The sequence below is a fragment of the Pithys albifrons genome, chromosome 10, assembly GCF_047495875.1.
Source record: "Pithys albifrons albifrons isolate INPA30051 chromosome 10, PitAlb_v1, whole genome shotgun sequence".
In the NCBI taxonomy this organism is placed as follows: domain Eukaryota; kingdom Metazoa; phylum Chordata; class Aves; order Passeriformes; family Thamnophilidae; genus Pithys; species Pithys albifrons.
Window position 1 is genome coordinate 27334007 of NC_092467.1, and position 14767 is coordinate 27348773.

General features: G+C 36.3%; 1 protein-coding gene across 1 annotated transcript in view; it reads right to left on the reverse strand.

Moving 5' to 3' along the window:
- The window catches only part of FAF1 (Fas associated factor 1), a 155094-nt gene that overhangs the window by 94614 nt on the left and 45713 nt on the right, over positions 1-14767 (reverse strand). The window contains exon 7 of the mRNA XM_071565184.1: positions 12463-12568. Within this exon, the coding sequence (XP_071421285.1) occupies positions 12463-12568 (106 nt within the window). The remainder of the gene's footprint in view (positions 1-12462; positions 12569-14767) is intronic.

Consider the following 14767-nt stretch of genomic DNA (forward strand, 5'->3'; position numbering starts at 1 on the left):
ACTATTCTGTAGTGAGTTGAAAACACACAGGAGGTGCACTTTTCATTTCATCCTTAATTTATTTGTTCCCATTCAAGAAGAATTTTACCACTTCTGTTTACAGAACTATTAAAAAAATTACAGTGTTTCTGTTACAATGAAGGAGGTTTCCCAATGGTGCAATATTTGAAAATACTGGTTGGCACAAAGTACTGATGCAGCTCCAGTCCTTGTAAAATGGACCAGCATGAGGGTCCTGACCTTAAGCCTCCCACTTGTCTGACTGACTGTACTTCAGCCTGCAGGATGGAGCAGCCTCAGAGCACACAAGCCAAACACCACCCGGGACCAAACTAAAACAGAAAATGCACAATCCTGAAATTTCAATTAATAAGAAACATTCAGCCCACAGGACCAGCTAGAAATGGTCACTATTAGAATGCCAGAAAGACAAACAGCATCGATGTTACATCCTTGTCACCAGCTGGTTTTCTCTGCAGAACTCTTCTTGCACTGACCTGTTTGCTGGTGTAGCCACAGCTGTGAATTACAACAGCTTTTTGTTTGGCTTGTGGGAAGATTCAAGGAGGAGAGTAGAAACATCTCCAAGCCAGTTCAAGTTTCACCTCAGTCTGCTACTCTCAGTTCAATCACAAAAGCAACTTCCATCTCACACAAACCCCACAGAATGCTCTAAAGAACTTCCATATTTTTCGCTGGCCTCCTCCGACCCATCCTTGGAAAACTGACATTCACCTGCCTGACTTGGATCAGAGTGAGGGGTTTCTCTTTGTTGTTTTGTGCTACAAAAAAGTGTCCTCTTCCACTGTTCTGGTGCTGCTTTTTGTGAACGTCGGAGCCTCTCCATTTTGTTTGCCTTAGCCCTGGCCTGGGCTGCCCCATGGTCAGAGTTCTCAGCTGCAGTCTGGTCTTTTCTCTGCCAGTCCAATGTCAATGCAGAGAATAAACAAGAGCCAAGACCTTTTAAGCAGAGTGGGTGACAGAGACTGTTAGTTATAGGTGAAACTGTCAGCACACAAAACCCTCCCCAGATTAATCCAAGCACTTCTTACATCCCCACTTTTGAATTATTCAGGAATAAGTCCTTCTTGTCTTAAAGAGGAACTTTTTGTGGCTAAGTGCAAACAGAATTTTATGCAAGAGACAGAGGGGAGATGTTGAACTGAAATTCAGCATATAGTTACAGAGAAATTACTAATGGGACACAACAACACACAGCTCACAATTTTTCTTAAGTAAGAATTACTGCGTTAGAGTTGCTGAGTTCAGTAAAAGATGGCCTGTCAGCAGAAGTGAGTGAAATAAATCTGAGAACAATATAAAGCTTTTCTGCTTCTCCCGGAAGAAATTGCAGAGATATTTAGGGCACTGTATTTTTTTGCCCTGATGCTGTGAATGAAATGACTGAAATTAAGTCAGTTCTTATGTTGCTGGGGTTGGAATAAGGTATGTACAGCTGTCACGTGATACCAGACAGAATTCTTGCCATTTTAAAAATGCTTATTTGTAGGAAGATCTCTCTTCCTTACATACAAATTGTAGAAAAATAGTAAAAAAATCCTTGTTCTTTGTATTCCTCTTTCCATTTTTTATTTTATTGGTTATTTGTTTCCAATACTGTAAAGGCTTTCAGCTATTCTAGACTTCCAAATTACTGTAACATCAAAATTTCCAAGAGAGCTACCAGGTATTAGATATACCAGGTAGAATCACCTTCCTAGGGGCAAAGAAGAGTGGTGAGAGTTAAGGGTGTTTGGTACACCAAATCTTTGCTGTTCACTCTCCCATCCCCACTTCACAGTAATAAATACTAAAAGAATGATGTCTCAAAATTTTTCACTGTTGTATTAAATTCTCATAATTCCAAAAGTATCATCCCCAAAGAATCAGTATTAGCACCATTCAATGCTGTATATAGCACAGTGTATGAGAGATTCTGTAGGTCCAGGAAAAAAAATCCTCAGGTTTTCTAATAATGTCTTTTTCTCCCAAAACTCAATGAATTAAAATAGATTAAATCTTTACAGCACTGTTCTGTACTTTCTATTACCCAGGAAGACTGATGGAAAAAATACCCCCTTCTAACCAAACTTAGGACTTTTTAACCTGACACAGTAAGAAGTAATTAATGAATACAGTCCTGCTTATTCACGAAGTTCTCATTCCCAAAACATGATAAAAACAAACATCATCATAACCCATTCCCCCCCCCAAAAAAAAAGTCTGTATTCATAGTTCAACCCCCTTTCCAGTCAGCACCCACCCAAAGCTGCTTCCCTAATCTTTTCACAGGGCCACATTACCAGTCCCTGCTCTGGATGGCATTTTCTTGGTGCTGCTGGTTGTCCTACTTTCTTGCCTTTACTCATAGTTTTTATAATTTTTTTATCTTTTTACCAGCCAAACGATATTTTACATAATAGCAGCCACAGGAATCTCAGTGTGGTTTTGTATGGGGCAGTGTTACATGTGTGGTTTGGGGGTGAGAAACCAACTGGTTTGGTACCACATGGTCTGGGAAAAAAGCACATAAAGCCAAAACCACTGAAGTCAACAGTTTCATCCAAGGAACAACGGCAACACTGGACATATGGGTTAGATCTTGAGGGTTTTCCCGGTTGACTGATCATTTTTCTAGGGTGGACATCAAAATGTTGTCTACTTAAATCCACTCTACTGAGCAAGAGCAGCAGAAAAATGATCAAGGCTACATGGAAAACAGAGGAAAAGTCAGAGGGCACTCTCCTCGCCTTTTGGCTCTGTACAGAAGCAAGTGCTGCAGAACTGGCAAGTAATCTTTAGTTACAAGTAGATGATCTGCTGTTTGAGATGACCAAAAATGAGCAGATTTCATATAGGAAGACTTTTGCTTATACTGTGCTCATGTCCTACTGTGAACATTGTCCTCAGGAGGTCCTTTGAGTGACCAAGATCAGCTCTTTGCTGACATGACACGCAGGTAGCCACAAACTTCACAGGATCTTGTGGCAGCTGCTCCCCTTCTGCAGGATTTGGTTTTCCTTTCCATTCCTTTTAATCCTAGTTTGCTCCTATGGCTTTGTCTAGATATGTTTAATTAGTTTTCCTCTACCATACCCAGAGAAGGTCTAACTTGAGAAACATCCATATGCTGTTTTCATTTACTTCTATGCCCCCACAACATTAGAATGAACTCTCTATCAACTTCTTGTGCAAAGCCTACTGTGATGCTCCTCCACTTGGAGACTGGGTGATTTTATTTTTATATAAATTAAATATGGATATTTACAGTCCAAGCCTGTATGGTTCCTGCTGTCCACCACCATCCTCATGTAACTTCCAGCACTGCTGCTTTCAGAACAAGGTAAGAGTAGGTTCACTTTGGTCTGCTAGTCTAGGCAGGGAAAAATAAAGTAGATTTGAAGCTTGGTACAAACCCAAAAATTGTGATCAAACTATATAGTTAGTAAATTGTTTGTCTAAATCTTTCATGTGTGATGAAAGATTATTATCATAATTCATTAGCAAATTGCAGACTTTGTAATGCAGGCGGTCACAAATTTGGCTTTGTATCAATCACTTTAGACCAGCTGGGTAGAAATTAACACAACGCTGGGATACATAAAATGAAGTGCTCTTTCATTTTTAATTCACTGGAAACTTTGAAGGAAAGAAGTGGAAGCCCTTTCAAAAATGTCAATTTTCCCTGATTTTTGTAAATCATTCCATTTCACCGTAGAGAGATATACAGATACAAACACACATACATGGAGCGTATGTAATTGAATACCATGGTAACTGCTCAATCAAAATAAATTTAATATAAAGTATATGTAAAGAAAAGCAGTGCAGTTTAAAAAATCCCATTGTTTCTGAGGCAGCCATATATGTTAGTGACCCCCAGAATTATTAAACAAACACAAAATCTAATAGCTGAGCTACTCACAAGATACAATATTGTCAAAATTCCTGCTTGGGGTTTCTCAGTCTAACAAATGACCCTATACAAAAATGCTTGTTTTGATTATGTCTCCTTTGCCTAAGCTACAAGGCTGGGTATAGTGACAGCTGCATCTGGGAGCAACTTAAAACAAATTTTATCTTAGTGGCACCTAATCCAGAGACTGGTACAAGCAGAATGGAAAAGTCGGTGTCAAAATTAAACAATGAAGGCTTTTCTAGGAATAGATGCTTTTTCCCTGCAGCTGTAAAAACCTTAAAACAATCCTACACCCCACTGTCTGGTCACGCAACTACCACAAAGCAAGGCATAAATTTTGACACTTATTGCAAATATTTGCTGAGAGCTGCTATAACCCTTTTTAAAAACAGTAACAGGGATTTCTTGGGGGTGATTATGAGGCCATTTCATCCTTTAAATGAGTGCAAGGCTCTTCAATTTATGCCCACAATTCTTGGTACAAAAACAAAAGAATAACTTTCCAAGTTCATGTTTTACACAGACAGAGGAACATAACAAAAAACCCCAGAAACAGGTTTACTGCAAGGATAGTGCTCTGAGGCACTGAGATGTGGAGAGGACAGAGACCAGCATTATTAATTCACAGTTGAAACAGCGAGTGTTTTGTTTGCACAGTAATTTCACAGCAAGGCAGAGCAGCACTATCCTTACACTGCTGCTTCAGGACTGCTGAGCATTTGGGTGCTGTAACCACAACTAATACCTTAAATATCCTAATCACTACACTGTGCAAAAAAATCACCTCTTCCTAATAAGTGAACACAGCGATGAAAACTTCGAGCTGAAATATAAACTCTTAGGAAACAACTTGTGTAACTCATTGAATGTAAGTAAATCCTCAGTTCCCAATTAAGTGAGCAATTTACAATGTCAAGAATGTAGTTACGCTCCCTATGAACTGATGGGGATTTTAGATTAGCTTCTGTTGTGTATTTAGAAGTGATAGCACCAACATGATTTACATAAGTACAATATTTTCAAATATTTTCTCACCAAGCAAACACTAAAATTGTGAAGTGTTTCCTTTCTTACTCAAGTTAAAAAAAAAAATCAACTTTTCCAGAACAACAGTTCATTAGCACCTCACTATTTATAAGTATAATTGGGTTGTTTGATGAGAAAACATGAGAGAACACTGTGCCTACTATAATTTGCACAAATACAAATTTCATTGTTTGAAAACAAATCAGCAATTCAACGATTGTTTTTTTTAATATAAGTGTATATCATGCAATAATAGAAGTGATCATATTATAGTTAACACAGGATAGAAAGGTTAAACCATGTTCTAAACCACTTTAATTTACACGCTGTAAATTAATTTTTTTAATTGCAAAAAATGCTAACTTTAATTTTTCGTTTGTTATTCAACTAAGTATTATTTACACAGATAACAGTGCTATGATTTAGCTACAGAGTGCTGCTTTCCCACTTTAAATAGCACAGGAACTAGGGACAGAGCTGTTTAATATGTTCATAAAGCTGCTTAGGTTTTCTTGTCATTTCATGCTAACACCTTTTTAATAGCTAGCATTATGATAGAAGCCTTGCATGAAAATTCACCACCTGAAAAGTAAAACAGAGCAAATATTCAAAATCAGAATAGCAAGCGACGGTTTTAATTGCAGTTTTTTAAAAATTCAGGACTTTAAATTAGGTCTTGATCCCCAAAATCCTTAGCATCCTTAAATTACATGAGCAAAGCCATTCCATTCAACATGATTACTCTAAAATAAGGACAACTCACATGACTGAGCATTTACATAGCTGAAGCCATAACCAAAATTATAACAATGACTCCTCATTATTTTCAAATCCACATAAATTGATCCTCATCCTTCGAGAGTTTCTCTCCAATCCACCTACACTTACGGACAGAGTGTAAAGAGACAGAGAAGGAGGGAAAGGAAGAAAGAGATAAAAACACACACTAAACTACAAGCTGACAAACTGGAAGCTAACAGATGTGTGACTTCTAATTAGTCATAATAATCTGTGCTTCGACGCTATTGGAACCTGCCTCGCCTTCCCTTGCAAATCAAACAGCTTCCTTTGCAGTTTTCAACTCCGGGTGCTTCTAAATTTATTCAAGGAAAAAACCTTGCTTTCAGCAAATTTTAGATAAACTACAGTGATAACTTTATGAAAGGAAAATATTAAATTATAATTATCCTAAACAGACACAGTCTTGTGAAACTAACCCTACATTCACATGAAAATACAAAGCATTGACTATAATGAAGTTGATTCATCCTTGGACACAAAGCTTTACCACAGTAAACTCAGTCAACTGTTGCTCTTGCTTTTATATTCATAGTACTTAAATAGCGCACTTTAAAACAAAAAAAACTCCAATTGGCTTTTCATACATCCACCCTCCCCAAAAATAACGCACTTGAAAAACCCAAATGATATGAAAAGGCTTCAAGGCCTCTTTTCTCCTTTTCACAGCACTTTTTTTTATTTCTGTTTGCAGTAATCTGCCTTTCACTTTCTCATTGCTACAGAACAAACGAGAAGGCTCAGCACTTTGAAAAGGGGGCTCAATGTGTAATGGGTCCACTAGAATTAATTTAGTTGCACCAAATCCATTGAGCAGTGAGGTTTTTTTCTCTTCTCAAATCATTTTGAGTCGGATGCAGCCCCCAGCCTTTGTAATTCTAGTAAAGCACTTAAAGTGCACAGTAGGTGTTCATCAGGACCATCTGGTCAAAAGCAAAACAAGCTGCTGATTTTGCCTTTGAATAGAATGAAGCAAGTGTGAATTAGTCTCTTCAATTAGCACTATTACAACCTGTCAAGTGCATATTGTAAAACAGGATTATTACAGTATTGGTCACCAGTGCAATTATTTACTCTCTGCCTTTTCTTGCATATAAAAATGTCCATGTTTACCGGTTTTTGATAACTGAAGATCGTTTCTTTAATGATATGCACGTCCAAACGCACCAAAACCAAATTACAGGTTATGAAACATATTCTGTCAGGAATATATTAAGTTGCATAATTAAGTGAGAAGTAGGTGCCCTTTCTTTATCTCTTCTTGCTGTTTCTGTTGCATGAAAAGAATAATAGTTATAGACCACTTTCAATACGTTATCTTCGAAACACATCTCTACAGTCAGGTATTAAGATATTTTAAGTGCCTAATAAAGCTATCACTTTTGAACAGGTACATAAAAGGTATTTTCTCTTTATTTCCCAAGAAACTTCCTTTTCATATAGTTCCCAACACATGACCAGTTACAAAAAGTTTATCAAGGATTTCTTTCAGCAAATACATTTTACTTTAGCAGTGTGCTGGTTTTCTATAATAGAAAGGCAAAAAACAAATCAAGAAGTTGATTTAGCTTTTTAAAAATAGATTTTTCTCTCCTTGTTCAGAAAGTCAAAGCCTGGTTTGCAGGCTGGTGCTCAGCAGAACACTGAGGCTGCCACAGTGATAGATGTTTAAATTATGAATACTGTTGTTACGACTCGTTATAAATTGAATATAATTTTAACATGACAGATTTCTTTAAAAAACAAAGAAAATGTTCAAATTTCACAAAAACATTATACTGCTCTTGAGGACAATCAGTAATGCAATGTATTCTACCAGTTTCTGTGATACCAAGAATATTTGAACAATAGAGCGATTGTGCACTCCTTATTAAATACCAGAAAGTGATAGTTACTGATTCATATTACAATAAGAATAGTTTTCAACAATTTTAAAGCAAGTAAAAAGTATCATAATATAAAACAACTGTTTCTGAAATTGTTAATGTATGTACCATATTTGGATCTGTCCGTATTGTGGCAAATGTATTTTACTGTAATTACTTCGCTACAACATTAAAAGGAATAACATTATTTACAAATACATTTCATGTTCCTATGTCAGTGTCTGACCTTTACTTTGAATGATCTCGTTCAACAACAATTAGCTTGAAAATATTTTGTTCAGATACCAAAAACAGATCTGAAAGAAGTACAAGACCTTTAGCTGGATTACTTTTCTGCCTGCTGCGGGTAATTCATCTGCTTACCTGCATTTTTATATTACATTTATTTCAGCCTTTTAAATAAGGCTTCTGCCTGCATGTTCATAAATGGTAGGTTAGCATCTTGTTTAACAATCATCCACTTATCAAAAAAGTTTTTAAAAAAACTCGTCACAAAGGATCTCAAACTGTCATTAGAGTCTGTCAACACAGAATTTACAGTTTATCCCAGCCCAGGCAGTTGTGTGCACAGATAGTTCCTCCTCCTGCCTGGAGTGCTATTGGATACATTGCTTTGCATATTCCACCTCAGTCAGTAAGTCTGCAGGGAACAGAGAACAAATATATTACCTAGCACAGGTGACAGGGATGCTGAGCAGGCAGCCCCTGTTTGGGTATTGGCTGAAGGAGCAGAATAAAGAGCAGAGGCAGCTCTGCAGAGACAGCCAGTACTGAAGGACCCACCTTCTTAGCATTGTTTGCACAGATTTTATGTTTTACTGAGAATTATAGTGCCCAGTACATGCTCTACACAGTATTCTCAACTGGAATCTCCAGCAGGTACAAAATAAAATCACCAATCTCGGAGAGGACTAAGGGTTCTGCATATTTAACTCACCCACCCTTGTGTACACTGGATATTTCTGTAATCCTGCACACAGGAATCACAAAAAAGCTTCAGAGTCTACAGCAAAAGTAAAATAGACAAATGTAAACTCCTTGTTTTTAAGGGAGCCATCCAGTGTGTTAACAATGTTTGGGGTTTTTTCCCTTGGCACTGACTAAAACAAGAAGTGTGGAGCACACTATTGTGACAAGAACTCAAACGCATTAAGTTTTCCACAAATTAGTTTGTCTGCTCCAGGATCAGAATATAAACTTGCTTTCCCTGAAACATTTAAATTTTGCCCTCTCTGAAAAGGGCAGTCCTCCATTTCTGTCAGATAATGTAACTACAACTTGCAAAAATGAAAAGTAGTAGAAATATTCAATTCTAAATGAGAACAAGTTGGGAAGAATAGATAGAAAAGAAATTGTCTTGAATGTGGTAATGCCTTGTAATAATTTAGCACACAGCTTCTCAAAGCTAAGGTTAAAAATTCTCTCAAATTACAGACAGCCTCCACAAATTACGTTAGCAGAATAAAGAGGAAATTTTTTGACAGAAAACTCCTTTTCAGTATTGTATCAGGAGTTCAATTTGTTAGAATTGTCCTTATTTAACTATCAAATACCCGAGAAACATATTCATTTACAGACTACAAACTGGTACGAAATGCACTAATTTCCACTTTAAAATGCAGATCATGGAAAAAAGTAACCATGATATTTCCCAGAACAGTATCTGCCCAGAATTAATTTAATACTGCAATTTTACAAGAAAGAACAGATGTCAGAAACCTGTGACACAGATTAATTTGCAATTTAGACCATCATGTTATCATTAACTTTCCAAGTTAACTACTGCCCTGCTCAACTCAAAAAAAAACTTAAAAAATCGAATATCCAGAATTTTTTACAAGTTTTGTTTAATTTTTTATTACATTTCCAAATATTCTGTATAAACTCATAATCCCACAACAATGTAACTGAATGTAAATTATATTAAGCTGAAAAATTAAAAATTAATATGTAAACAGTTACAAATTTAGAAAAGGCATGGTTAAAAAAAACCCGAAGGCATCTTCAAGTACCATCCAAAATTCAACTATTAAATTAATATGCACACAATTGTGGATGCAGACATGAGCACTACAGCTTCAGGCTTCTTTCAGAGAATTTTTTGTCACATTGTTTTCCCATGAAACACCATGATTTCTTTGAAAATAAAATTCATCCAAAAATCACTTACTATTAAACATGCATTCTAAACAATAAAAAAAGACAACAGAGAACTGAAGAAACAGCAGTTTAGAAAAGCACAGCTAAGAGCTCGCTGGATTTTGCATTTAATCCATTGCAAAATATTTCTGAGTTTTGAACGGGTGCTGGGGTTGAGGTTTTGGTGTGAGTTTGGGGGTTTTTTGAGACACTTCAAAAAAATATCTATTACTTAAAATTCACAGTCCCAATAATAACAACAAACTGAACAACTAACCCTGGAAAGACAGTTGCACACAACTGTGGCAAGAAGCAGAACATCTCTAGAATTTTAAATATTTCTTTTAATAATTGATGTAGTCATTTTGAATCTTTCTGCATAGGGTATAGCGTGTGAGTAGATTGCATTAACACTGCTTAAACATTTCAACTTGTCAGTATGGCCAAGTCGATTTCTGAAATATTTGCAGTATTTTCCCATCGAAACAGTAATAAAGGTAGAATAAATATATGCCACTGCTTTATAATCACTGAACATTAATGAATATTTTATGTCTTTTTAAATCTCCCTGTTTAATTTAAAAGGGTGAAATTAAGTCTCCTCCCTGCAATATGCCAATTATCTGTAAATCAAACAATAACTTGGCCATTATACTCCTTTTTGTTAATATACCAGAAGCTAATTTGAAAACACTGAGCAGCATTTTTAGGGAATAATTGAATAGTCCTTCCTGCCCTCTTGTGGTTGGCAACTGCATCTCACACCCAGCTCCTCCAGCATTACAAAAATACACCAGCAGGAAAGTAAACTATTAATTTGTTGAAGTGCGAACAAGAGTGAAGGGAAAAAAAAATCTAACAGTCCCTGGAGACGATGGAGACAAAGGAGAGAAGGAAAGATATCACTGATTCCTCCAAATCACCAAGACTAACCAGACTGATTCATCAATCATTTGTTACAATGATCACTCTATGCTAAAAGGAAAAAAAAATTAAATTAAGAAGCCATTAGGGAGGTAACATACAAAACAGTGCTTGTTTTGTATAATTAGACAAATGTTCAGCAACCCTTTTACCTCGGCAAATCCCCAGGGATCTCCAGGAGACTTTGCACAGACACAAATATTCACCTGTTCAGCATCAGCTGCACAAGAAGGACCAGAGAGTTTTTTTTGTTTCAGCCTCTGAAATGGTCTTCAGAACTTTACACACTCTCCTGGAGGTAATACTTAGATACAAGAAAGGCAGGGAAAGGTTTGCTGCTCGTGCTGGTTATGGGGTGATAAGGGTTTTTTATTTCAGTTGTTTAGTGGGGAAAAATCATAACTTACTTTTAAATTATATTGACTTAATATTGTTAACACGTTGACTGTAACCTGCCACTAACAACAAACAAGAAAACTTCAGTGCATGTAAAGGCAGCTGAGATTCCCCTGTCACAGCTTTCTGGTTCCTTTAAGCCACTTAAGACCCTCCAGACAAGAAATAATTAATAGAGCATAGATAAAGACATACAGACAATATATATGTATGTATTTCCTTTTAGAATCTCACCATTTTAAAATTAAAGCCACATATTTTGATCATTTATTTCTATAAACATTCAAATTCTTTTTAACTGTAAAGAGTCAGAGCTCAGCCCCTCAAAAATCAAACTGCTGTAAATTTTTTTATTTGTATTACCCCAAAATAGAAATTACTATAGTAAGTTTAAAAATAAAAAGGATGAAACAGGCTTTCACGCAGGTGAAAGATCAGAATTTAAATCTTAAGAATTACAATACTGACAATGAAAACAGTTAATGATCATTTTTCATTGTGGCACTGCTCCCAAAGCTAACATTACAGAACTTAAATTAGTTCTATCTACAATGTCAGCATGTGACATGAAAAACTTCAACAAAATCTGTTCCACCCCAAAAGACTGAGAGAAGTGTCAGACCAATAATAGCAAACATACATTTAATTTGAAAAAGCAAACATTTTATCTTAATGTTTTGTAATGTGAATTTTGAAAATTCACATTTCTAGGTTGTTTGTCATGTTTCCAGAAGGCAGTGAGTTATATGGAAAATAACATCCAAAACATCTGGCATTAGACATACCATGGAGCACTTGACAACAATCTTTGTTTTAGAAAGGAGTTTAAAAAAAAAGCAAGAGACTGCTTGTTCTAAATTCAGAGTCCAGAAGAGATATTTGTTCCTATAGGACTTAATTCTGACAAAGTTCTCTCCAATATCACCCCTTGCTGGCCATTCCACAGAATGGCAGCAATGCCCATCATACACAAACCCACTTGGCTCCCAAGCCAGCAAGACTTACAGCTCTCCAACAGCAACCAGTAATGGTTGAGGTGCCTATAAAATGGAGATATAGCTGGTTAAAAGAAGGGAAGGCAGAGGGAGCTTCAAAGGGCTTAAAGATAAAATGCAATTTGAATAACTCAATAAACACTTATTGTGTATTTTGCTACTACAATGCAAAAAGAAACATCCTTTCTGTATAAATTAAAAGAAAACCTTTCTATTGACCAAATTACAGCAATCTTGATGATCCAGTCGGTTAAAAAAAAAAGAGAGAGACTAATAAAATGAAGGAATATCCATCAAGACCATGCAAAACCTCTTTTAACAGAGCTGGCATTAGCTGTAATGAGCTACATTTATTCTTTAGCTGTGAAACAGCACTCACCTCCTGAATGGTACTGCTTCCTGAGAAGTTGAGGTTGTACTCCTGCTGCACTTCTCGATGGGTGACAATCAGCATGAAGTTTTGATTTAATGACTCCTGCAGGGCCCTGAAACGGTTGAAAGAAAAACAAGAAAATCAGGGATAAGCATGTTATAGCTTGTTTTACAGTTAGATGCAAAAACCCCAGGGTACCCTAAACTCTACACAGACAAGCCCAGGCACAACATTATCATCTCTCTTTTCACTCTTAAATGCAAGGAAGCATGCTGAGAATGACCAAAGGCCATTCCTGAACTCCTTCCTTAATAAGCCCTTAAAGCTCTTCTAATGTTAAGTATTCTCAAACTCAAGAGAGTCACATTATCTCCACAACCATTGGGTGTATTTAGCACTCGTAATGCCATTAATACCAGGCTTGTCAGCATATTGATGACCAGACAAAATACCAAGCTATGATGCACATTAAGAACTGATGGTAAGTAGAACAAGGCAAAGCACACTCTCGCTTCCCCAGGGTTACCTGAACCAGAAACCAAATGGAAATTCTTCCACCTAGTTTCATTCAAAGCACATAAACCCAGCTAATTAGAACTTGAAAAGTAACCCCACCAAAATTCTTGTGTGGGTATTGAACATTTAGAAGTTAGTTCTGCTCATATTGTTATAAATGTACATTACAGAGGTTTCAATCATAAGAAATAATAATAAAAAAATCTTAAGATACAGTTTAAACAGACCAACTACATGTTTATGTCGTCACAGACTTGGGAGTTTTGCTGATTTTCCTGGGAATAAAACATCTGGATTTAAAAAAGGCATCCTGTTTACTTAATTAGGTACAAAATTATGCAGCTACCTACTTTTCAAAATAGCAGGGAGGTCTTAAGTCACAGACACAGCAATTATGGCTGTGTACACTCTTCCACAGGCTACAAAACTGCAGCAATGTTGTACCAGAGCTATTGTTTCTAAACAATATTTATGCAGATTGGACCTGTACAATGGCATATGAAATTAAATTGGTCTTATTCTTTGTTTTGTTATCACAGACACTTAAAAGAATGACAGATTGTGACATTTTTCTTGACATCTTCCCAATTCCATGACACTCCAGCAGGCCATTCCTCTTAGCAATAAAGCACAAATTCTGAATGCAGGTCAGCACAGCTGTATCTTACAATACAAGAAGACTAAATTATTTGAGACTTAATTTGTTAGTTTTAACTCCTACTCCTGTTACTGCATTTTTTCTGCTCTGATGCAAGGAACTCATACAACGCTCACTGGATGCTTTAGGAAGAGATGCACAATTTGCTTGAACATCTCAAGGACGTTTACCTTACTAAAATATCTTCACTCGGTAACTTAGTATGGCTTCCGTGACAGCTTAATAATCACAAACTACAAGTTCCATTTCTTGTCTTTTATGGGTTTGTAATATGAAAATACATATAACTCATTGTCAATGCTAAGTATGATCATGTTGCACAAGAGATATTACAAATGTAACTGAAGTAATCTATGCTGAATGTGAAGTTTTCTGCACTCATCACAAAATCTTTTAAGAAAAGGGCTAAAAAATTTTTAAATACTTAACAGTCCTTCAAAAGAAAGAAAAAAGAGTCCTGAAAAGTTGTATGCCTGTTTTCAAAGGTAATTCTGATTTGATTTAAGTTTCACATCTCCATAACCATATTTTCTTTTGGCAAATGTTCAGTAGCTACTAAAACATCCTGCTGTGCTTTTTCAGATTCTGATTTTTTGCTTGTTTTCAGCAAATACTGGAGGCAAATGACATATTTAATTGCTCTGAAAACATTAGTCACAGCATATGTGAATGGCTCTGGATTCCACACAGACTCACACAAGGCTCTGTTATAGCTAATTTTGACTCTGAAAAATCTGTCGATGCCAACTGATAACATGACTCATGTTTTCATTCTGTAATTGATGGAAACATAGAAGGAAACAGCCCAGTCCAGTCAAACCCTCAATCTCTGCAGTTCTACATGATACAAAACACCTCAGTGCTACCCAAAATACAGAAGGCTAACAAAAAGCTCATAGGAAAGGTTTTTCACTTGTGACAGCAGGAAGCATTTAGGAAAGGAAAAAATACTCTTCAAACAAAGTTAATCTAAATGATGTGCCTAAAAGTTAAAAGCCTTAATTTTTGAAGTAACTAACAATTTTGACACCTCTGTTTCTGGGATTTCTAAGCAACACAAGCTGAATGTTGTTAACAAGCAAATTCTCAGTACATATTCATAGACAGGCAGAATGAAAGAAGAGGCTGAAAATTAAG